The following is a 24,093-nucleotide window of genomic DNA, read 5'->3' on the forward strand; positions in this document are numbered from 1 at the left end:
AAATTAATTAAAAAATTAAACTTATAAAAAGCATTATACAATATAAAAAAGTACATAATTTAAAGCTACGATATCTAGATATATTATATTTAAACTGGCTAAGAATTTCTTACTCCAAAAAAGGAGATTTAATAGTTCATTAACCTGCATTTTTGATATGAATGGAATTAGAAAATGTGTAAAACTAGAATATATAAAAGGGGCTAATAAATATCAAATTTTTAAAGTATAAGGTATATTTGATTTAATTTCTTATTATAAAATGTACACTGTATGAAAAAAAAGTAAAATTCAATATTTATTATTAATAGTCTAAAATTAAGATAATTTTTCTCAGGAAATTTAATATTGCTATTGTAACTTTATACACCGCCTTCCTTTAGGAGTTTTTAATAATATTTTTTTTTTTAAACAAAAAATTCTAGAAATATGTAAACTTAAAGAATTAAATATTAAAAATTTAGCTAAAATATATAGAATGTCAAAAGCTTAAATTATGATTTATCTTTTTATAGATTTTAGATATTTTTTTTATTTATAAATACTTCTGATTTAGATAGAATAAAGGAAAATTTAGAAAGTTTAAACCTTTAAATTAAAAGAAGTAGAGATTATTAAAAAATAAAGACTCAAATAAAATTAAAGAACCGAATGTAATTTTTTAGATAAAATATATTATTTTAATAAAAATGTTTTTATATTAATTTACTTTTTTATAAATATAAATTTTATATGTTTTGCAAATTATGTATTTTTTAAAAAAATAATTGAATTCTATTTATTTTTTTTGTTATAAATAATTATTTAAAAACAAAGCAAATACAATATATTTCTTATATATATAAAATATTACTTTATAAATTATTTAAATTAAAAAAAATAAAATAAAATAAAATTTAAATACTAAAAAAATTATTATTTTTTTAAAATAAAAAAATAAATAAAGATTTAATAATTATTAATAAAAAACAAGAAAAAAAAAAAAAAAAAAAAAATTCTCAAACATTAATTCAAAATAAATAAATAAAAAACTAATATATGTCTGTAAATTTAACACTGAAAGGAAAAAAAGTAGTGAATTTATCAATTAAATAAATAAACTTAATTTTCAATCAAAAAGGACTTAGATGATGCATTAAAAATTATAAAAGAAAAATCGAACGCTCAAATAGCCAACAACAAATCAGGTTAAAAATATAATAATAATTTATAATATAAAATAAATTATAAAAATCTTTTTATTAATAATAATAAAAAAACAAACAGTTTTTGGAGAAATAGATGATGATGAAGAAGATGAAAAACTAAAAAAATTCGTCTAACACGTCCCATCGGGAATAAATTTAAGTGGCTAAAATAAACGAGAATAATTTTACAGAGGATCAAAGACTTAAAGAGGATTTACTTCAAGTAGTTACATATCTGACGAGAATAATACTAATCATTCAAGATTACATAAGCCTAGTAGCTAATATTTTGGAGATAAATTATAGAAATTACAGAAAGATGAATAAGATAATAAAAATAAATAATTGAGTGACTAAGAATTATAAATTGCAAGAAACGAATTAAATAAAATCAAAGAGTTAATCATATTAGAAAAAAGTAAGGTCAAAATTTGTATGTTATGTAAGAGAAAATTCAGTAATCCAAATACTATGGCTTAACATGAAGAAAAATCGGAAACTCATAAAAAGTTATGTGGATAATTTAAATGATAAGTTAGAGGGGGGAAAAAAAAATATATATATATGAAATATTAAAAAAAAAAATATATATTTTAATAAAATTTATATATATAATAGTCTTTAGTTAATTTTTTTTTATTTATTTTAAATATTATAAACTATATATTATTTTAATCTTAATTTTTAAATATTTAATAATAATTTTTTTTATTTTATCAATTAATTTTTTTATTATAATAATATCTATAAATAAATATTTAATTTAATTAAATATTTCTTTTAAAAAGAATTGTTAAAAATATATATTATATATATAAATATAATTATATATATTTTTTTAATTACCTTTTTTTAATATTTTCAAATATTATTATTATTTAATTTAAATAAAATATTATATTAAAAACTTTATCTTTTTTCTTTAATATAATTTGCATATTTAAATATTATTCCTATAAATTTTATTAAATCTAAAAAAATTAATATTTTTATATATAAAAAAGTAATTAATAGCTTATTATTAAATATATATATAGATAATATTCCTTTTTTTTATAAATATAAAGATTTAGATTTAATTTATTTTAGCAAAATAAAAAAAACTAAATAAATATAATATTTTCTTTTATTTTAAAAATGTTTAAAAATAAAAAGCTAAATTTATTTTTATTTTATTCATTTAGCAAAAAAAAATAAAAAATAAAATAAAAATAAAAAAAAATATAAAAACTTTTCTAATTTATAAAAAAAAAATTATAAATAATTATAAAAAAAAAACAAAACTAAATAAATTTTTTTTATACAAAAAAAAAAAAAAACATAAAAAAATGGCTGAATAACACGAACCAGAAACCCACGAAGATGTAGATGAAAATTACGATCCCGAAGCCGAATGTGCTGGAGATTTCAAACCAGTATAAGAATTACCCGAAGTAGCTGTAGTAACAGGAGAAGAAAATGAAGATGTACATGATAAATTCAGAGTAAAATTATACAGATGGAGAGAAAACGAATTAAAAGAAAGAGGTGCTGGAGATTTAAAATTCTTAAAAAATAAGGAAACTAGTAAAATTAGAATTTTAATGAGATAAGATAAAACTCATAAAATTGTTGCAAATTTCCTTGTTTAAGGCGTAGAACCAATGTGCTAATTAGTTCCTTTAAAAACTCATGATAAATCATGGGTTTGGACTTGCTATGATGCTTCAGATGAATAACCTGCTGTTGAAAAATTATGCGGAAGATTTACTAATGCAGATGAGTTTTAGAGATTCAAAAAAGTCTTTGAAGAAACAAGAGATATTAATAATAAAATGATGAAAAATGAAAAAAAGATGAAGTAAAAAAGAATGATTGAAAAATAATTTCATATTTATATTGTTTGATTGTCTGTGAGTTTTTTATTATTATTTTTTTTTTTTTTTTTTTTTAAGATTTAAATGTTTATTTTATTTAAATTTTAATGTTTTTTTTTTTTTTTTTTTTAAGTTTAGATGTGTTTTTTTTAAGTCTTTGTTTTTTTACAAAATATATATATATATTTTTTTTAGCTTTTTATTTTTATTTTATTTTTTTAGATAAATATTTAATTTATTAATTATATTATTTTATATAAAAAAATAATTAAGATTATTTGTTTTTACTATTCTTAATTGAAAATATTTATTATTAAATATTTAAATATAATAAATAAAATATTATTTTTTAAGTTATTCATATAAATATATAGTAATATAAATAATTACATTTTATATAAAAAAGTTAATATTTTATATTTATTTCTTATATTATTATAAAAATATATATATATATATATATATAGAAATTTTAATTATAAATAATGTTTATATTATTATTTAAACATGCTTTTATAAATATTCAATTAATTTTATATTTATAATCAATATAATATTTACCTCTATTAAATATCAAAAAATATAAAAAAATATTAATATATATATAAATAAAACTTATAAAAATTATATTATATTAGCACATTATTTTATTAAAAATTATTGATATTTTAAAAAAGTTTTTTATCAAACTTTTTATATTAGACTATTATATTTCAAAAATATTTATAAACTTTTAAACATTTTAACATTTAATTCATATTTACAAATAAAATAAAAATTATCAAAAAATTATAAAAAAAACATAAAAATATTACAATTAAATTAAAAATTTCTAAAAGAGTAAAATTTATACATAATAATAAAATAATGGATTATAAATTATATATATTAAAAATAAAAATAAAAATTATATGTAATAAAATATGTAATTTATAATTAAAAATTATATAATAAATTGAATTAATATTAAAAAAACTTGTTAATTTTAGTTAGGATAAATATCATAAATAATATTATACAATATATTGAAATAAAAAAAAAGAGTAGGATAAAAAATATTTAGGTTATATTTATAAATATAAATAAAATAATATTATAAAAATATAAAATATATTAATAAATTATATATTATAAAAAAAAATTAAATAACTATTTTTATTATTATTAAAAAATAAAATATATAAGGAATAAATAAAAAATATATATATATATCAATAAAATTAATATCAAAAAAAAAATATCTATAAAATTAAATAAAGAAAAAATAATTTAAATTATATGTATATAAATAAAAATGTATAAATATATAAATATATAAATATATATATATTTATATATATATTTATATTTTTATAAATAATATTAAATATATTATATTTATATATCAAAAATGATATATATATTTTATAAAATAATAATAAATATAAAAAAATAAAATAAATAAATAAAAAAATTATATATAATATAAGATTATATATAAATAAATATCATAATTATTGCTTAGATAAATTTATTATATATTTATTATTTACATTTTTAAACAAAATTTATATTTTTAAAAATATATATAATATAAACATAATTATGTATTATATTAATATATAAATAAAAATTTTATTTATATTTATATTTATATTTGATATATATTTGATAATTATTTTATAAAATAAAAATTTTAAATTTATTATTAAATAAAAATTAAAATAATATCTTATTTATTTTTTAATTTTTATTAATAAATTTTTTTAATTATGAAATCAATTTTAAACTATTATTAATAAAGTAACCCAATTTCATCTAATAATTAATTTAAATCTTAAAAGTTAACACCTTTAACATCTACTGAAACTCCTATTATATATCTTAATTAGAATACCGAAGATTAAAGGTTAGTTACATATTTTAACGAATAATTTTAACAAAAAATTGATGAGATTAATATTCTTTAATTCAAAATTTAATAATTAGAATAATATTTATAAGAAGCACTTAATAAAATAAAAATTTACGAATAAACCTGTAAAGATTACAAATAAATTAATGAAAATGAATTTTAATAATTTGAAAAAGAGAAAAAAATAATTATGTAATAATTAAACAAAGAAATATAAAAGAATTAGATTTTAGAATAAATAATACAAGTAATATTTTTTTTAATAAAAAATGTATAATCTTAATATTTTTTTGAAAAAATGTATAATCTTAACATTTTTTTTTTTTAAAATAAAATAAAATAGATAAACAAATAATAATAATAAAATCTAGAAATACACAATTATTAATCCATTTTAGATAAAAACAACAATTAAATTATATAAGATGTAAAATATAAAAAAATAAAATATTAAAAAAATAAAATAAAAAATAGAATTAAAATGGTCTTTTTTTAATCAAAAATTAAAAAGAATAAGAAGAAAAATAAATGTCAGATAGAAGACATAATTCAAATATCCAAAAGCCTTTTAAAAGTGGATAAAGCAGCTATCCAACATTATAAAGTGATTATACGAAATTAACAATACCATAAAGATTAATTTAGACAAAAAGTACATCTTCTATTCTTTAATAATTATCAACTAATTAAGGAAGTTCTTATAGATTAAATGAGGAATAATTAAAGTAAATATATATTAACGAATTAAAAAAAGAAGAAGAAAATTAAAAATAAAAAGAAGAAGATGAAGATGAAAAGGAAGAAAAATTAAAGTAAAATTAAAATCTGGAAATATAATACTAAAATTAATACCAGAAAATATAAATGCAAAATTAGAGAAAAGAAATTTAAAAGAATAACTAAAATTAATTACAGTTAATAATAAAAATAGAAAATTAGATTTTTAAAAATAATGGAGGTTCCCTTTTTTTTGATTAAAATTTAGAAAACATATATACATTTGACTTATTTGTATATTTTTATGGTCCTTCCGGTTCTGGTAAATCATCAATTATAAATTCTATAAAAAAAGAATTCTTCGATTGTAAATATATATATTAATCTTGTAGAGGAATGATATAAATAAGTGAATATAAGCAAATGCAAAAAAAATAGGGTTTATTGAAAGCCAAAGTTTTTAAGATAAAAAAATAGAACAATTTTTATTTGGAATTTCTCAAATAAACGTAATATTATTTAATTAATGGAAATCTGAAGATAAAAATAAATATATGGATTGTATTAAAATGCTGCAAGATGAAAAAAGTTATGGGTCAGAACTAATCGTTATTCATAATTTTAGTAATGAAAATGAAATTGACGAATCTATAGAAAAATTTAGTTTATTAAAAGATGGAGTTTATAGAGGTAAAGTAGAAGGAAAATATAAAAAAATAAATGTTTATCACATTTTTCTATAAAAAAATTAAAATAATAATATTTATTTTAATAATTTTGACGAAACTATTGCTATTTGTAAAGGAACTATTAATGGTAAATTGTAATCAAAACAAGAAAAATAAGATTTATTTAAATAATTAAATTTATTTTTATAAAATTATTGAAAATAATAATTATTAAAATAAAAATAATAATATAAATATAAAATATATTTATATTCATATAAATAAAAAATATATATATATATATTTATATATATATTATAAATTTCTAGATATATATATAATTATACAATAATGATTATTATTATTATTTTTTTAAATTTATATTTTATTTATATTATTAATAGTATACTTTTATTTTATTTTTTATTTTTAATATATATTTAATATTTTATATATTTTATTTTATTTTTTTTTAAAAAAAAATTAATTTTTTATATTTTTTTATGACAATAGTTTTATAATTTTAATTAATTAAATTTTTTTAAATATTTATAACATATTTTTCTAATAAAAAAAAGAAATTTTATAAAAAAAATAAAAACAATCCATTATTTATATTTATTAATAAACAAGTAATCATAAATTCTTTATATAAACGTTTTATTCTTCTGATATAGTTTTAAAATTGAACATGCATTTATTTTCTATATATTCAATTGCCTTTTTATCATTATTATCAATAAATCCATATTATTACCAATTAATTTTATACATATTTTCCAGAATTTTTAAAGGTGGATATACACCTTTTGAATGTTTAAAGATTTCTTTTTCAAGAAATTTAACAAGTTCAATAGCATAAACTCTATATCCTGTACAATTCAAAAACTAAAGTATTCTTTTAATCCTAAAATCTGCATTAGTAAAAGGTCTTAAGAAAGTTTCCTAATATCTTTCTTTGTAATTTTCTCCTCTTTCCAAACTTCCACTTTTTTAATCTAAAATTACAATTCCATAAAAATCAAGCATTAATTCATAACTTTAAAAGATTCTTTTTCCAATCTATTTTTTTTATTTTTTCTATTTATTTTAATCTAATTTTTTTTTTTTACCACTTCATTTTTCATAAACATTTCTGCTCTTTTTTTCCCTGAATCACCTTAAAAATGAGGAAATATCCAATGAAAATATGAATGATTTATATCTAATAAATGATATTAACCTTTCCTTTTTTTTTTTAATAAAAAAAGTTTAACTATAGATATTTTTAAACCATTTATGCACTTCAATTATATCTACATCTATAATAGGTGCTTTGTATTAACCTAAATAAAATTCTGTTATTAATTAATTCATAGATGGTTTTTTAGGTTTTTAATTTTAACTTTTATTTCTTTCATCTACTTTTATATTATTTTAATTTTAAACTTTTGGATCTAATGATGCTGTACGTTTTCGATCTTTTAGATTTTTACTGTCATTATTGGAATCCTTTTTATTGTCTTATTTATTATCATCTTTGTAGTCCTCATTTTTATTTGATTCTTTTTTATTTGCGTCTTTTTTATTGGAATCTTTCTACTCGTTTTTGGAATCATTTTTGGAGTCTTTTCGAGAATTTAAATTAGAATTTTAATTAGAATTTTAATTAGAATCTTATTTAGAATTCTATTTAGAATCTTCTTTTATTACTGCCTTTGATTTTTAACCTTTTTTAGCATCTTATTCCGCTTATTTTGTTTTGGATTTTGTATACATTTTATTTTATTTTTAATTGAGTAGTTTTTTTTTTTTTTTCCTTTTTTTTTTTTTTTTTTTTGTAAGCTTAAAAAAAAAAAATTAAATAATATATATATATATATATATATATATTTTTTTTTCCATTTATATTATATTCATTGATTTTATTATTTTATTAAAAAATTTAATAATTTTTTTTTTTTTTTTTTAATTTAAAAATTAATTATTATTTTTACAAAAAAATATTTCCTTTTATAAATACTTTTTGTATAAGTTTAATTTTTAAGAAATCTAATCTTATTTTTAGTATATATTTAATTAACTATATACTTTTTTTTTAGAAGAAAAAGCTTATAAAATCATAAAAAATAAATATTATATATAATATATTTATAATATTTTTATTGTTTTTCAATATATAATAAAATTATGAAATTTCTTAATCATTTTAATATATAAAACTATTAAAAAATAGACAACATTATTTAATTCTTAATTTTTGATTAACATATAAAAAATATATAAAAATACTTATGATATATAAATATTCAATAATATTTATATTTTTCATAATAAAAAAAGCAAATAATTTATAAATAAAAAACTTATAATAATATATTTATTATTATATAAAAATAATTTTAAATATTTTGAAAATTCAAAAATACTTATATAAAGTTAATTAAATGAAACAAAAAAATTTACTATCTTTAAATTTATATAACTTTGAAAAAAAATTAAGTTTGCCTTAAAAAAATAATACAATAAACTATAATTGGTTATATATATATAAGTATATTTAAATTAATAATAAAAACATATATATAATTTAAAAAAATATATTTATCCTTTTCTAAAAATACATATATATTTTTAATTGCTTGAAATATATACATTATATTGTAAATAAATAATAATTATATATATTGCATATTTTTTAATTATTAATGAAAAATTATTATAATAATAAAAAATAGAAGCAAATTAGAAAATTTAAAATAAATTTTATGTTATAAAATAAAAACCTCACAAAAAAGTAAAATAATAATAATTAAAAATAATAAAATAATTATAAGAAAAAAAAAAAAATAATATATATATATATATATATTAAAGAAAATAAATAATTAAATAAATAAAAATATTAATTTAATTAAAAAAAAAAAAAAAATTAAAAATAAAAAAAAATGAATCCCACAAATAATTATTATAATACTTAATTAACCCAAACTACATCCTATAACCCTCAACAAACTAATTAATATTCTTATCCTTAAACACAATCTATAGAAAATAATAACACATACTAATTTTCTTATAACACTCAACCTTAATCTAACTACCAATATCAATAATATAATTAAACATTCGTTAATTAATAAAATGAGCCTTATTTAGCTTATTAAAATAGTTCAGAAGATTAAGTAAAAAGAACATAGAAACTTTCTTAAATAGAAAATAGTTATAATAATGTAAATGTATCATAGACAGGTGTATAATAAAATATCAGTTTTAATCCTGTAGGAGTATAAAATATAGGAAATAATATAGATGTAAGTGGAATAAATAATAAAATAATAACAGGAAGTTAATTTTAATAATTTGCACCTGAATTAATAAATAGTCAATAATAGCCAAATAATATTTAGTTTAATTCTTAATATTTGTAAACTCCATAGAGGATTGAAGATCCTTTAAAATAAAATAATAGTGGAACAAGAATTAAATATTTAACTCCAGGAAAATCACCTTCTTAAATAAAAATTATTTATGGAAGTAGTTCTCCTAATAGAGATATGGAATATGAATTGTAAAAATCAAAAATCCTTTAATAAAGCTAAAATGATTAACGTTCAATTAATGTTTTGAAAAATACTCAAAATTTTATCATTGATAATAATTGTTCACCGGAAAAAACATTAACAGGAAAATAATTACTTGATTTCTTTGATTAACCTTTAGGAAAATGAAATTTAAATAATAAATAGGGGTAGAATAAAAATATAAATATATTAAATAAAAATATATATATATATAAATATATATATATAGATTTTTTTATTTTAAATAATGTTTTTGTTTTATGATAAATATTTTTTTTTATATTTAATAATTTTTATTTATATAAATATAAATATATATATATATATATATATATATAATATATATATATAATAAAAAAAATTACTAATATAAGTTTTGTATATAAATATTAATTTTATTTATATTTTTTTTTTTATATTATTTTAATAAATATTTTTTTTTTGATAATAATTAATTTTTTTTATTTTATATATCATCTTCTTTATTTTCTTAAATTATTATCATATCTTTATGCTTTTTCAATAATTTCTTTCTCTATTTAAGCTTATTTAATATTACCTTATTTTAAAGTTATTAAATCGTTTCTTTTTTTGTGATCACTTGATAATGTTTCATCGTTTTTTTTCATTTCAATCTTTTATTTTAATTATATTAAAAAATATATATGAATAAATAATACTGCAATAGGTGTAAATTCTCTATGATCAAAATATCTTTTATCATTAATATCAATATATCCTAAATAAGTTCCTTATATTTAGCAAATTTATTGTTTGCCTTTATTAATTGTTGATTAGAAATAATCAGATGGTTTATTCTTTACTTTTCCAAAACAAATTTCACAATTTAAATCATTTTAAATATCTTAAAATACCATTTTTCCTATACTTTCTTATTTCAATGTACCTATTAATGTTCCACTATATTATTCCTTATATAAAATTTAAAACATAAAAACCATTTTTTTAATTTACATTTGGAAAATCAAAGTCTATTTTTTACCCATCATTAAATATTATTGATCTTTATCCTTTATTATAAATCTATAATATATATATATATTTTATGATTATTAATATATAATAATAAAATTTAATATTACACTTAAAGAATTTAAACCAGCTTTTGCATCATAATCATATCTTCCATAATATTTATATGAATTATTAGGTCCAAAAATAAGGAAATAACTTATAGGAGGATGATGAGAAATTTGCTCACAATATACTTAAGTTCCATCTCTAAATTCTGCCTAAAGTGTTTCTCCTAAAACAGGATTTAACTTTATTTATATATATATAAAATAAAAAAATATTAGTACATAATATATTTACTGGTTTAAGGAAAGTATTAGTATAATAAAATGATGAAATGGTTGTAACAATTACATATTTAAATCTTTCTAAAGGATCGCTTTCAATAGCTGCTTTATTTAAATAGAATGGGAAAAGACAAGCTTTATTTTTTAAGATTAAAAATAAAATATTAAATAATTGATATTTATTTTAATAATATAAAAATGTTTACTTGCATGTACAGCTGTTTCTAAAGCAGTTTTTGGAATCATAGCTTTTATTGGGAATGATATTTTAGTTAAATTTAAAGATCCTGTTAAGATTTTCCTACCTATTTATTTAATTACTTCTTTACTTATGGATCTTAATTTTCCTTACATTACCATATCTCCACATATTCTTCCTCCTTTTTTATGCCCTAATTCATGTCTTGTATCATCTGTTTATTAATATCCATTAAAATTGGTAAATAAATTAAGTATTTATTCCTTATCTAATACTAAATATCCTGGATAATCACATGAAAAATCAGTAAGTGCCTCTTCTTTTGAAGGTATGTCTTCTATTTAATCGACTGGATCTATTCCATTTATTTCTAATTCTTTATCATCTATTACATCTTCTTAAACAGATTATTCGGGTATTTTCTTTTTGGCAAACCATCCAAACATTTTTAATTTTTATTATTTTTAAAATTAGAGTGTATAAGTTTTATAATGTATATATTTATTTAATTAATAATAATAGTATATATTTTTATTTATTTATTTTTTATAAAAAAAAAAAAAAAAATATTAATAAAATTAAATATATATTTTTTAAAATAACAAAAAAAAATTATTCATAAATATAAAATTAATATTTTTAATTTTATACTATTTATATAAATGTTTTATAATATGATATATTTATAAAAAATAATAAAAAATAAATATTATATAAGAAATATTAACTATTTCATAATTAAAATTTATTTATATATATATGATTACATATATATTTAAATATATAGAAATATATATATTTATATATATATATATATATTTATATAATATAATTTTTATTTTGTTAATATAAGTATTTATATTATTCTAATTATTAAAATATTATTAATTATTTATATAGTAAATAATAAATAAGATATTTATTTAAATATATATATATAATTCTAATTATAATTTTATTTATAAACACATAAAATTATTATATATAAGTTTAATATTTATGTTTTTTTTTTATTTTTGTATTATTAAATTTAATTATTTACTATAATAAAAAAAAAAAATTAATATATATATTAATATTAATTTAATAATATAAATTTTATATTGTCTATATATATAACATTTTTGTTTAATTATTATTTTATAGATTATTTTAAAAGTTTTATTATAAATAAACTAAAAAACTATTTTATTAAACAAATAATTTATATATTTTTTTTTAAATATAAATATATATTTTTATTTTATTTATTTTTTTTTTTTTTTTTAAATAATAAATTTATAAAAATAAATAAACTTAATAATCCATTAAAGTTTTTAGATTTTTTAAATATTTTAAATACATTTCATTCATCATTAAATTAATTATTATCTAAATTTTTTTATTCATGTACAAATTTATTGTATTTATCCCAATATTGATTAACTAATTAATTATTATTTATTTATTATTTATTTTATTCTTATTAGTTATTAATTTAATACTATTCATTGTTTTATTTTTAATTATAAATATTCAATTTATTTGAAGAAGAATTTTATATATTTGCTAATCCGACCTAAAGCTTATTAAATTATTAATTATTTAACTTATTATTATTTTCATTTTCTAAAAAATTATTATCATTGTTTTCATTTTCTTATTTTTTTATTTTTTTTTAAGGTTATTATTCGCTTTCTTCTTATTATATATTATTTTGATTTTAATCTTTATTTTGTTAATATACAAAATTTGACAAATTTTGGAGTAAATTCTAATTTTATTAATAATAATTTTCAATTAAGTCTATATTTTAATCATCTAGATTTTAATTATTACAGTTTTAAGTATTTTCCTCTTTATAACTTTTAGTTAAATTATCTATTAAATTTTATGTAAAATTGTTATTACTTTTAAATGCTCTAAATTATTAATTTTAATTTAAAGATTTTTCATTTTAATTATTTTCAACTTTATAATTTTAATTTTCATCAACAAAGAAACTAGATTTTAAATGATCTTATTAAAAATCTATTTTTTTTTTATTATTTTTCTAATTTTATATTTTTTACCATTATCATTATTTACATTATTGTATAAAAAGTTTAACTCAGGAATTTATTTTGGACCCATATAAGTTAAAAATATACTAAAAAGTTTTTCTATTTTTTTTGATTATTTTATCTTGTTTTATATAAAAAAAGAAGATAATAATATATTAAAGAACAAAAAAACGATCATAAATATAATAAAATACTTTTTTTATTAAGTTCACTCCATAATAATCTATTATCAGCGAGAATCTATGCATTTTATGCTATTAAAACACTGCAAGCTTTTTCTAAATTTTCTTATTTTGATTGTATTTTTACAACTTATATAAAAAAATTTGATTAAGAATTATATTTAAAAAAGAAATAAATATATATATATATAATATATATATATATAATTATATATTTATTTATATATTTATATTTATTTTTCATATTTACTTCTTATTGTATATGTTATGTTGCTATTTGGTTTTATTCTTTTTAAGATTATGAAAATGTTTCTACTAGAATTTGATTGTCATGAATCTTTCTTTTGATTTCACATAATAAATGCCTTTTTTAAAAATAAATAAATAATATTGACAAAAATTTAAAAATAATTATTTTTTTATTATATTACAAAAAATTAAATTTATATAAAAATATAAATATTATATAATTATTATTATTATAAATTTATTTTATATATATATATATATCTATTTTATAAATATATATATATATATATATTTACGGATATCCTTTTCTAAATAATTTATGTCTCCATTCATTTTCTTCACTATCATGTCTAACTTTATGAAAGTCATACATATTTAACTAAAATAATTATAAATAAAATATAAATATTTTTATTTTTTTTTAAATAAAATAATATATTATAATTATTAATTATACTTATCTAACAAAAGATGCAAAATTATTAGTTTTGAAATATTTTGGCAATACTTTTTCAGCTAATTCATTTGGTTATTTTATCTTGAAGGCTTTTCCATCATCATTCCAACATATAATATCATAATATTCTTAATTCTTATTTATTTATTTTTTAAAAAAAAAAATTAAAATAAAATAAATTTATTATTTTACTTCTAAAATTTTATATGTTTTTGACAAAAAACCGGGAATAGTTTGATTCGTTCTTTAAGAAATTTTTTTTCTCATATCTTGTTTTTTTTATTTTGTTTTTTTTTAACCAAAATTTAATTTTTTTTTTTTATTATGAATAAATTTATCAAATTTATTTTATTTATATATATTTTAAATCAATTTATCTTTTAAAATTTATGAATTATTTATTACTATTTTTTTTAAAATAAATAAAATTATTAATTTATATAATAAAAAAAAATTCGCAAATCAGCCAGAATGTGTATCTAAATTAGTAGTTATAAATTTGTTATACTTACTATCCCATTTAGTAATAAAAGATTCCGGAATATTAGTATCTTTCTAAAAATAAATATAAATATAAATATATAATCAAAAATAAAAATACTTGGTAATCTCCATTTTCATTTAAGGCATAAGTAAGATTAACTCCTGAACTTTTACAAGTTATAACATCACATTATTTTTCTTTCATAAAAGTGACATGAACAGAATCAGATTTATCGATTTAAATACAAGGCGATCTTTAATTTAAAAATAAAAATAAATAATTAAAAAATATACTAATATCTAACAAATATTTAACAAGATTAACAATCAACAATTTCAACACCTGAAACAAGACTCTTTGATAAAACAAAAAAATATTTAAAATATATTAAATAATACAAATAATAATGATATATACCAAAATATATATATATATATATATATATATATTTATATATTTATATATTTATACATCGAATATTAATGCTGTTTTTTTACATTTATTCAAAAAAATAGATTTAATTTTCACTGAAACATAAATTTAACAATTATCGCAATTTTCGATTATTAAAGATTATTTTACTTAAATATCATTAATTGTAAATTCTATTTTTTCTTTAGAGTAATTTTCCTTTTTTATTTGAAATATTTTTTTAAAAATAAAACAAGACTTTTAAAATACCACAAACCAATTATCTTTTTAATATTTTTTAGGTTCTTTTTTAACAATTGCTTTTTGATTAATATTTTTTATTTAATTATTTCCGTGATTTTATTTATTTTCTTGTTTTTTTTCTGGTTCATATTTTTCTCCTTTTTTAACATGCCTTAAATCTATAAATTCATATTGATTTTTATAAGTAATTTAATTTAAAATATTTCTTTTATATTACGTTATTTTATAGCATCTTCTCCTACATTTAAAGCTGCAAACAGAGCAGCTCTCGAATCTTAATCATTATTATTAGTATTTTGATTTTAAAAATCTAATTTAATACCACCAGTTATAGCTTCAAAGCAGGGAGGAGGTGGAGGAAGAACGCCCATAGGAGTAGGTGTATGATGATTATCTATAGGTTGAGTACTATTTTAAACTTAAAAAGAATTATTATTTTAAGTAGAAAAAGGCTTATCTCCTTTTAAAACTTAATATAATTCATTATAATCAGAAGAACCTTTGAAATTCCAAATAATTCCAGTTGAATAATGTTATTTTACATAAGCTATTTTTTTATTTATTTATAAAAACAAAACAAAAACAATTTTTTTTTTTTTACGAATTAATGCTTTAAGAGTTTATTTAAAAGTATTATACCAAACAGTATATTCCGGTTTTTTTTGCAATAAAACTTTATTACCATAAAATTCAGATGATTCAATAGCAACATCAATAGATTAAATTGGAATATCCTTATAAATATTATATATTGATATAAATAATATTATGTATAAATATATAAACATATATATAAATATATAAATAAATATAAATTTATATCTATTTATTTTTTATATATATATATGTAAACATGTATTTAAGTATATAATATTATTTATAATATATTTTTTAAAAAATACACTAAAAATCCAACATATAGAATTTATTCCTTAACAAACTGTTTTGAAATGATCTCCAAAATTAATTGCTGCTTTTGCTTTATTTAAAGGTTTAAAAATATATTCTTGGAATAATTTTTAAAGTTCTGTTATTTATTCGGAACTTTTTTTAATTTTTTTGAATAATGAAGTACTATTTTCATTCCTTAGAAAGCTTTATTTATTAAATTAGTCTAATTTACATATATAAATAAATTAAAGTTAATTAATAATTTTTATTTTTTAACAAGTTCTTGTAATTCAGGTTCTAGTTATTTTCCTGCTTATATAAAAGCTTCTAAATTTTTATGAAATTCATTCATTTCAGGAATACAATTATCTTAATTATTTTATTATTAAAGTGTATTTTATTAAAATTATGATTATTAAGGATTTTATAATTATTGATTTTATTCTAATTGAATTTCTCCTTTTAATGCTTACATTAAAGTTTAAAATTAAGCTTAACCTTAAATATTCCATAATAAACCTGAGGAAAAATTATCCTATATGTATTCTATTTTTTGCAATATTTAAATTAAAAAAAACTTAAATAAAAATTACATATTTAAGATTTAACTGCATTAATAAAATAAGTAGTCCATTCACTAAGTTATGGATTTTTTTATTATTTTAATTTTAATCCGTTAAATTCAGCAGATTCAACACATCCTTAAACAGATAATTTTGGCATTTCCTTTATTGACAAAAAATTAAATACATATATTTTTGTGTGTTTTTTTAATATATAAAGTTATACTGAAAAAACCCAGAATATTGAATTTATACCATCTTATATCATTTTTGAATGATAATTATATTCTATACTAAATTTTGAAAAAGATATAGTTTTTTATTATATTAAGTTCTGTATTTCTTTTATTTATTCTTAATTTAATTTCTTACTGTTTTATGAAAATTGAATTATTATTTTTAACATATTGAATATATCTAAAGATATATGTGTCTTTTATTTATCATAATATATTGATATTTTAAAAAAAAAAAAAAAAAAAAAAATATATATCTAATTTTACCAAAGATAATATTTCTTTACTATCAAATTGTGATGCTATTTCTTTAAATTTCTATAAATTTTCATTTAAAATAGTTAAAGGAGGATAAGAAAAGTTTAAACATTATTAATTTTCATATTTTTAGCCAGTTTATACTGAATTAAATAATTAATCTATAATTAATTGGATGTCTTAAGGAAGTTAGTGATTTTTAGAAACTTTAAGTAACTATTCTGATAATTAATAAATTATATTTGACATAATTTTTTTTTTATAGGCTTTTATTTATATAGTAATAAAATATTAATATAAGAAATTTGGTAACAAAAAAATCTTTAATTAAAATATTAAAAAAAATTAAAAAAAATATAATAATAATAAATAAGGATATTTCTTTTATAAAATAATAAAATATTTATTTCATTTAATTTTTAATTTTAAATGAAATATAAATGAATATTTTGATTTTATATTAAAAAAAAATATATATATAAATAAAAAAGAATAATCTATAAAAAATATATTAATAGATATATAAAAAAAATATTATTAAATAAATTATATAAAATATTATAGATAAATTATATATAATAATTTATTTTAATTAAAAAATAATTTAATAATATTTATATATTTTTAAATTAAAAAATTATTTTGATTTACATTCTATATTTTATATTTAATATTAACTAAAAAAAAAAAAATAACATTTTTTTTATTATAAAAATAGTTTTTAAAAAAACATAGTATTATATTAAAAAAAATCTAAGATAAAATTAAATAAATATAAATATATAAATATATATGTAAAAATAATTTAAAGAGAAAAAAGAATATATATATATATATATATATATATATATATATATATATATATATATTTATTTATTTATAAAATATATATATTTTTTTTTTATATTTATAATATAACCATTTATTTATTGAAACATATATTTTTTCATTCATTTATTATAAAAATATTTTACTTAACAAACTTTTTTTATTTATTATTTTTAAGATTCATATTAATAATATCTTTTTTATCTTGTATCTATTATTGCAATATTTTTACTTCTTTTTTATGAAATTTAAATTAACCAACCAAAATTAATTTTTTTTTAATATGTTTGATATTAATATTCACGTAATAATTTAAATATAAAATTATAATTATAAGTGTTTTTAAATCAGTAATAAATATTTTTTTACAAATTATTTATTATTTTTTCTAAATATAATACTTTTAATAATATAGAAAATAATATTTTTTATAAATAGATATTTATTTTTAATAAGTTTGATATTATTTATATTTATATTTATTATAACTATTTTTTTTCATATTTACAGATGATTAAAATATTTTTTTATTTTTTTTTAATTTTTATCTAAAAATTTACAATAATGATATGTTATCATATATAATAATATAAATTAAATAAATTTAATTTTTTTATAAAACATGAAATTAATTTATTTTATATTAATATTTAATTTTTTAATTATATTTTATTCATATAATTAATAAAAAAAGGAAAATTAAAATAATTTAATTATTTTTCCAAAAAAAAAATAACTTTAAAAATTAAATGTTATTATATATATATATTATCGTCATATTTTTTTTATATATTTTATATTTTAATTTAAGAAATAAGGTTGAATATAAAAAAATTTAATTCATATCCTAAAAAAAAAAAGTTAAAATTAATAAAATTTATACATAATTTAACTTATTTTTAAAAATCCAATAATATATTAATTTAATTAATAAAAAGCAATATCCTATTTTTCCTTGTGGAAAAAAAAAAAAAAAAAATTAATGAAAAAAATATACTAAAAAAGAAAAATAAATTTAATTAATAATAAAAAAAATTAAAAACAATTAAATAAAAAAAAAAAAACCTTAAAAAAATGGGTATGTAAATTTCAAAGCTTTTTGATAAGCTCTTTAGTAAAAAAGAAATGAGAATTCTTATGTTAGGACTTGACGCTGCAGGTAAAACAACAATCCTTTACAGATTGAAATTAGGAGAAGTTGTATAAAGTGTTCCTACAATTGGTTTCAATGTAGAAAGTGTTGAATACAAAAATATAAAATTCACAGTATGGGATGTAGGTGGTTAAGATAAAATTAGATTATTATGGCGTCACTATTTCTAAGGAACTTAGGGACTTATTTTCGTTGTTGATTCTTCTGATAGAGAACGTATTGATATTGCCAAAGAAGAATTATAAAGAATGCTCTCTGAAGATGAATTAAAAGACGCTGTTGTACTTGTCTTTGCCAATAAATAAGATATGGGTGTCATGAATGTTACTGATATTACTGAAAAATTAGGATTACATAACCTTAGAGGACGTGAATGGTTTATCTAAGGTACTTGTGCACTTAGTGGAGAAGGTTTATTCGAAGGTTTAGAATGGCTTTCTAAGACTGTAGCTAAAAAAAAATGATTTAATTATTTATTTATTTTTTAAAAAAAATAAAATATATATTTTATTTGAAATATATATTGATTTTGTTTTTATATAATAATATAATAAATATTTTTTAAATTTTAAAATTTTAAAGAACTTTTTTATTTTTCTATTATTTTTTTTTTTTTTTTTTCTTATATTTTTTTTTTTTATATTTGTATTTTATTTTTATGAATTATTTATTTAAATTTTTTTTTTTATTTTTTTTGGGTTTTGAGAATTAAACAAGATTTTACTATTTTTTTATTTTTCTAAATAAATGGCTCTTTTTTTCATATTAAATAATTTTGTTATTTTTAAATTATTATAATTATATATTCTCCATGAAATATATAAAGTTATTTTTCCAGTATTTTAATTTATACTTTTAAAAAATTAAAAGATATATATCTATTTTGTAGAAAGAAAGAAATAATAAACATTAGAAAATATTTTTTTTTTTATAAAATAAAAGTATTATTATATCGAAAATAATGATAAATTTATATTTTAAATGAAATATTTAAATAATTATCAAAAAACTAATAAATAATATTTATTTTAAAAACATAAAAAACAATAACTAATTTTCATAATACATATATATTAATAAAAAAATTAAAATTAGTTGTTAATTATATATTATATGAATGCAATAACATAAATATTTTACTCTTAAAGATTTAAGCTAAAACCACATTATATTCATTTAATTTATTGATTTAATCTTAGTTATATTAAAAAAAAATATTTATTTTAATATAACTTTTTAAGGCTTACTTTAAATGAAATATTTTTTAATTTAAGTTATTAGATTAAATTTAAATATTTTTTATAAAATGTAATATATATTTATTTTAAATGGCTAATCTTTATTACTGTATTATATTTAAATCTTTTTAATTTTCGAATATTTATGATATAAATTTATGTATTTTTTCTATTATTTTATTAATATTTTTTTATTGTCAATTTGATGAGTATATTTATTATTTTATAACAGAGTATATTTATTTTTTAATAACAATAAATAAAATTTAATATTATTTAAAAAAATACTTTAAACTATTAACGAATTCTTCAAAAATACAATATTTATTTCCTTTTATTATTTAAAAAATGAATAAAAAATATTATAAATGAATAAATAGAAAACACTTTATATATATATATATATATATATTTCATAATAAAAAAAAAGGGATAGTTAAAACTTTATCCAATCAATAAATTAATTAAATTAAATAATAAAATTATGTAAAACATAAAAAATAAAATTAATAAATTAAAAATTTAAACCATAACAAAACCAAAAAAAAAATGAGAAAAAACACATAAAGTTATCATATTGCAAGTACTAGTACAATAAAAAAATAAAAAGAAAACATATTACGGCATTAAAATAACTAATAATAAACCGAAAAAAAGCCAAACACATCCGAATTCGTATTTTCTCCTTCAAAAAATATTAATGATGATAAGATTCCACGTCATTTAATCGTAATAACAAAGTAATCACCAAAAATTTTCAAATTATCAAATAAACAAGAAGAAAATAAAATAATAATATAATAAATAACGATTTATTATAATAAATACATAATTTAAATGATGAAATAATACGTTTAAATTGCCAAATAAGGGAACAAATAAAAGAAATGGTTATATTAAAAGAACAAAACAATGAATGGAATGAAGAAAGATAAGAAAAAACAAAAAAATCTTAAGAAAGTAATGAACAAGAATTAAGAAATAAAATAATTTATTTAGAAGAAAAATTATTATAATAAGAAAAAAAGAAAACGAGAATTTATAAGAATAAGATTGGAACGAAAAAATAAAAAAAATAGAAAAATAAAGAAATGAAGAAATCGAAATATTAAATAAACACATAACTTTGATCCAAGAATAAAACTTTATAGAAAATGCGAATACTTTTGAGGCTGAAAGAACTGCATATTAAATATAAATAAGTTAATTATAAATAAAAATAAAAGAATTAAAGGAAATTTTAGAATTAAAATTAGAAGAAAACGAAAAAATTAAACTTAATAATATAGAGCTTATTTAATCTAAATAAGATAATAATAATTATTATAAAAATTAATAATAAGTAATGTTTATATTTTATTTTGAAAATATAAATTAAGTTTTTTTTTTTTTTAAAAAAAAATAAATAAGTATCTTGTTGATTAAAATTCAAAAAACGAATAACTTGTTGATTAATATAAACAAATGCTTAGTTTATAATAAGAATAAATTGATTCTTTATTATATAAAATTTCTAATTATGGAAAAACAAACACTGAAAATAATAATAATTTTTCTTAAAATCAAATTAATAATTTATAAGATGAAATCAAATATTTGTATATTATATTATTTATTTTATTTTTATAAATAAAAAATAAAAAAAAAAACTATTTTAACTTATTTTTTTAATAACAAAAAAAAAGGTAAATGTAAAGAGATATGTATAAGTAATAATCCGAAAATAAAAATAATGAATTAAATTAATAAAATTAAGTACTTATTTAAAAAATTGCTTAATTAGAAAATATTACTCATATATATTAAAAATCAATAGAAAATATTAAATAATTAGAAATAAAAGTATTTAAATATATATTTATTATATTTTATTATTCTTTTTATAAAAAAATAAATATAGTTAATTCAAAAATTACAATAAGGTGATGGTTAAATTTAATGAACTAAAAATAAATAAGAAAAAATTCAAATAAAATACAAATTAAATAAGATTATAAATAGATTTATAAATACATCGATTCTTATATAAATTAATTATATAATTCAAATATAAAATTTTTATATAACAAAAATAAATATAGTTTCTTTATTTTTTTAAATTACATAATTAATTTTTTTATATAAAACCACTTTTAAATAAAAATTAGACTATTATTCGAATTAAACTTAAATAATAATTTAAAATTAATTAAAATCTTTCTAACTCATTCAAAAATTCTTTTAATTATATCATTTAATACTGGTGATTTTTCTATATATGATTATCAGACACATATAAATATAAGAAAAACTTTTTTTTTTTGTAGACCAATAGAAATAAAATTAGACATTTTTAAAAGACTTAACTATTATAGACTTAAATATTTAAATTTAAAACTACCTATATATGTAATTTTGACCAAAAATTCGTTAATTTTTTGTAAATAAATTGAATGTAAAATTGCCTCTAAATTCCCTTTAAATTTTAAATAAAAAAGAGTCGCTTTTGGAATCAATTTTTTTTTTTTGAAAAAAACCACTGTTTTAATTCAAATAAATAACGGAATTTTTAAAATATGATTAAAACAAAAAACAAAAACACTTTAGAATAAATTAATTTTTTAAGAGCAATAAAATTTTAATAAAAATAATCTTATTTAGGAAACTTTTAAAGACTATATTTTTTTTGTAAATATACGTTCTTTTTATTCGATTTTTTTAAAATATGAAAATCTACTTTTATAATTAAAAAATATAGAATTAGTAGAATCAAATAAACAATATTTGATGAAAAAAATCTTTATTTAAATTCAATAATATCGAGTTTTAAAAAATAATATCAAAAATTATATTAAATGCTTAAATAGAGAAAATTCAAAAAATAATTATTTTTTAATTAGTTTTTTTATTTTTATAAGTTAAAAAAGATTTTTAGATATCCATTAATAGTTAAAAATCAATAAAATATATACAATAAAAAGAAATATGTGAATTTCTAAGGTTCTTTTAAGTAAATATTTAATTAAAAAAATATAAAAATAGTCTATGTTTTTCAACTAAAATGAATGTTATAATTTCTTCAATTTAATTTTAAGAAAATATGTTCACATTAGGACTTTAAATAAATTTAATTTTCATTATTCATTATTTTTTTCTATTGATTTTTAAACCCTTTCTTTATGTAATTTGATTACTTGAGATCTTATTTTTTTGATTTTTTATTTCTCTCTTTTGGCTTATTATTAACTTATTTATTATTTTTAGTGAAGAGAACATATATTACTTTAATTTTTTTTTAATGTTAAAATTTAATGGTAAAAAGCATATTATTTGATTAAATAAATAAAGAAAAACAGAATAAAATCTAGAATATACGACTAAAATAATAATTCTCCTCTCTTTTTTTAATAAAATATTGTCTTGTTTTTACTATATATAAAAGTTGAAATAAA

General features: G+C 14.5%; 6 protein-coding genes across 6 annotated transcripts, besides 72 other annotated features; 3 read left to right on the forward strand and 3 right to left on the reverse strand. All coding sequences in view use genetic code 6, as the record gives it.

Moving 5' to 3' along the window:
• Window positions 1-262: 262 nt before the first annotated feature.
• IMG5_182940 (hypothetical protein) lies at window positions 263-1,718 on the forward strand (the record flags this gene model as incomplete). The annotated part of the gene is made up of 3 exons (XM_004027405.1): window positions 263-271; window positions 1,121-1,187; window positions 1,267-1,718. The coding sequence occupies 3 exons, from the start codon at window positions 263-265 to the stop codon at window positions 1,716-1,718; spliced, it is 528 nt and encodes a 175-aa protein (XP_004027454.1).
• Window positions 1,194-1,230: a microsatellite.
• A 135-nt stretch (window positions 1,719-1,853) lies between the features above and the next one.
• Window positions 1,854-1,930: a microsatellite.
• A 54-nt stretch (window positions 1,931-1,984) lies between these two features.
• Window positions 1,985-2,021: a microsatellite.
• A 351-nt stretch (window positions 2,022-2,372) lies between these two features.
• Window positions 2,373-2,416: a microsatellite.
• Window positions 2,373-2,417: a microsatellite.
• Window positions 2,418-2,512: 95 nt separating this feature from the next.
• IMG5_182950 (ran binding protein 1, putative) lies at window positions 2,513-3,145 on the forward strand. The gene has a single exon (XM_004027406.1). It carries the CDS (start codon window positions 2,516-2,518, stop codon window positions 3,071-3,073), a length of 558 nt encoding a protein of 185 aa, XP_004027455.1. The 5' UTR covers window positions 2,513-2,515; the 3' UTR covers window positions 3,074-3,145.
• Window positions 3,106-3,162: a microsatellite.
• Window positions 3,111-3,161: a microsatellite.
• Window positions 3,135-3,194: a microsatellite.
• A 1,057-nt stretch (window positions 3,195-4,251) lies between these two features.
• Window positions 4,252-4,296: a microsatellite.
• Window positions 4,252-4,310: a microsatellite.
• Window positions 4,311-4,324: 14 nt separating this feature from the next.
• Window positions 4,325-4,384: a microsatellite.
• Window positions 4,341-4,428: a microsatellite.
• Window positions 4,346-4,445: a microsatellite.
• Window positions 4,446-4,449: 4 nt separating this feature from the next.
• Window positions 4,450-4,496: a microsatellite.
• Window positions 4,452-4,511: a microsatellite.
• Window positions 4,496-4,527: a microsatellite.
• A 48-nt stretch (window positions 4,528-4,575) lies between these two features.
• Window positions 4,576-4,613: a microsatellite.
• A 41-nt stretch (window positions 4,614-4,654) lies between these two features.
• Window positions 4,655-4,707: a microsatellite.
• A 494-nt stretch (window positions 4,708-5,201) lies between these two features.
• Window positions 5,202-5,258: a microsatellite.
• An 11-nt stretch (window positions 5,259-5,269) lies between these two features.
• Window positions 5,270-5,302: a microsatellite.
• A 63-nt stretch (window positions 5,303-5,365) lies between these two features.
• Window positions 5,366-5,408: a microsatellite.
• Window positions 5,409-5,679: 271 nt separating this feature from the next.
• Window positions 5,680-5,720: a microsatellite.
• Window positions 5,683-5,734: a microsatellite.
• A 794-nt stretch (window positions 5,735-6,528) lies between these two features.
• Window positions 6,529-6,564: a microsatellite.
• Window positions 6,541-6,584: a microsatellite.
• Window positions 6,571-6,622: a microsatellite.
• Window positions 6,611-6,662: a microsatellite.
• An 18-nt stretch (window positions 6,663-6,680) lies between these two features.
• Window positions 6,681-6,747: a microsatellite.
• Window positions 6,699-6,786: a microsatellite.
• Window positions 6,700-6,793: a microsatellite.
• Window positions 6,735-6,788: a microsatellite.
• Window positions 6,794-7,381: 588 nt separating the features above from the next.
• Window positions 7,382-7,445: a microsatellite.
• A 408-nt stretch (window positions 7,446-7,853) lies between these two features.
• Window positions 7,854-7,900: a microsatellite.
• A 36-nt stretch (window positions 7,901-7,936) lies between these two features.
• Window positions 7,937-8,001: a microsatellite.
• A 103-nt stretch (window positions 8,002-8,104) lies between these two features.
• Window positions 8,105-8,141: a microsatellite.
• Window positions 8,142-8,168: 27 nt separating this feature from the next.
• Window positions 8,169-8,194: a microsatellite.
• Window positions 8,195-9,092: 898 nt separating this feature from the next.
• Window positions 9,093-9,156: a microsatellite.
• Window positions 9,101-9,160: a microsatellite.
• Window positions 9,161-9,213: 53 nt separating this feature from the next.
• Window positions 9,214-9,250: a microsatellite.
• An 806-nt stretch (window positions 9,251-10,056) lies between these two features.
• Window positions 10,057-10,103: a microsatellite.
• Window positions 10,058-10,113: a microsatellite.
• Window positions 10,114-10,115: 2 nt separating this feature from the next.
• Window positions 10,116-10,188: a microsatellite.
• Window positions 10,136-10,194: a microsatellite.
• Window positions 10,184-10,236: a microsatellite.
• Window positions 10,237-10,271: 35 nt separating this feature from the next.
• Window positions 10,272-10,310: a microsatellite.
• Window positions 10,287-10,341: a microsatellite.
• Window positions 10,342-10,358: 17 nt separating this feature from the next.
• IMG5_182960 (oxysterol binding, putative) lies at window positions 10,359-11,852 on the reverse strand (the record flags this gene model as incomplete). Its single annotated transcript, XM_004027407.1, has 5 exons — window positions 10,359-10,817; window positions 10,861-10,929; window positions 10,989-11,168; window positions 11,221-11,342; window positions 11,414-11,852. 5 exons carry the CDS (start codon window positions 11,850-11,852, stop codon window positions 10,359-10,361), a joined length of 1,269 nt encoding a protein of 422 aa, XP_004027456.1.
• A 94-nt stretch (window positions 11,853-11,946) lies between these two features.
• Window positions 11,947-12,047: a microsatellite.
• A 109-nt stretch (window positions 12,048-12,156) lies between these two features.
• Window positions 12,157-12,237: a microsatellite.
• Window positions 12,238-12,751: 514 nt separating this feature from the next.
• IMG5_182970 (hypothetical protein) lies at window positions 12,752-14,603 on the reverse strand (the record flags this gene model as incomplete). The annotated part of the gene is made up of 7 exons (XM_004027408.1): window positions 12,752-12,831; window positions 13,458-13,547; window positions 13,661-13,688; window positions 13,881-13,995; window positions 14,176-14,258; window positions 14,337-14,471; window positions 14,529-14,603. 7 exons carry the CDS (start codon window positions 14,601-14,603, stop codon window positions 12,752-12,754), a joined length of 606 nt encoding a protein of 201 aa, XP_004027457.1.
• Window positions 12,975-13,007: a microsatellite.
• Window positions 13,807-13,863: a microsatellite.
• Window positions 13,809-13,834: a microsatellite.
• Window positions 14,063-14,100: a microsatellite.
• Window positions 14,091-14,133: a microsatellite.
• Window positions 14,119-14,163: a microsatellite.
• Window positions 14,124-14,171: a microsatellite.
• A 638-nt stretch (window positions 14,604-15,241) lies between the features above and the next one.
• Window positions 15,242-15,290: a microsatellite.
• Window positions 15,291-15,619: 329 nt separating this feature from the next.
• IMG5_182980 (hypothetical protein) lies at window positions 15,620-17,543 on the reverse strand (the record flags this gene model as incomplete). The annotated part of the gene is made up of 7 exons (XM_004027409.1): window positions 17,453-17,543; window positions 17,176-17,382; window positions 16,664-17,112; window positions 16,398-16,609; window positions 16,097-16,229; window positions 15,713-16,042; window positions 15,620-15,653 (listed from the first exon to the last, which is right to left on the reverse strand). Coding segments are annotated over exons 3-7 (1,066 nt in total), but the record flags the coding sequence as incomplete, so codon positions are not given.
• Window positions 16,232-16,275: a microsatellite.
• Window positions 16,232-16,317: a microsatellite.
• Window positions 16,267-16,308: a microsatellite.
• Window positions 16,267-16,316: a microsatellite.
• A 401-nt stretch (window positions 17,544-17,944) lies between the features above and the next one.
• Window positions 17,945-17,999: a microsatellite.
• Window positions 17,972-18,024: a microsatellite.
• A 240-nt stretch (window positions 18,025-18,264) lies between these two features.
• Window positions 18,265-18,337: a microsatellite.
• A 328-nt stretch (window positions 18,338-18,665) lies between these two features.
• Window positions 18,666-18,710: a microsatellite.
• Window positions 18,711-18,899: 189 nt separating this feature from the next.
• Window positions 18,900-18,957: a microsatellite.
• A 351-nt stretch (window positions 18,958-19,308) lies between these two features.
• Window positions 19,309-20,002, forward strand: IMG5_182990 (hypothetical protein). The gene has a single exon (XM_004027410.1). It carries the CDS (start codon window positions 19,346-19,348, stop codon window positions 19,886-19,888), a length of 543 nt encoding a protein of 180 aa, XP_004027459.1. The 5' UTR covers window positions 19,309-19,345; the 3' UTR covers window positions 19,889-20,002.
• A 7-nt stretch (window positions 20,003-20,009) lies between these two features.
• Window positions 20,010-20,063: a microsatellite.
• Window positions 20,010-20,117: a microsatellite.
• Window positions 20,010-20,120: a microsatellite.
• Window positions 20,037-20,069: a microsatellite.
• A 749-nt stretch (window positions 20,121-20,869) lies between the features above and the next one.
• Window positions 20,870-20,917: a microsatellite.
• Window positions 20,918-21,637: 720 nt separating this feature from the next.
• Window positions 21,638-21,689: a microsatellite.
• Window positions 21,690-22,612: 923 nt separating this feature from the next.
• Window positions 22,613-22,653: a microsatellite.
• The last annotated feature ends 1,440 nt before the right edge of the window (window positions 22,654-24,093 follow it).

The sequence above is a fragment of the Ichthyophthirius multifiliis genome (genome assembly GCF_000220395.1).
Source record: "Ichthyophthirius multifiliis unplaced genomic scaffold scaff_1120509251330, whole genome shotgun sequence".
Classification (NCBI taxonomy): domain Eukaryota; phylum Ciliophora; class Oligohymenophorea; order Hymenostomatida; genus Ichthyophthirius; species Ichthyophthirius multifiliis.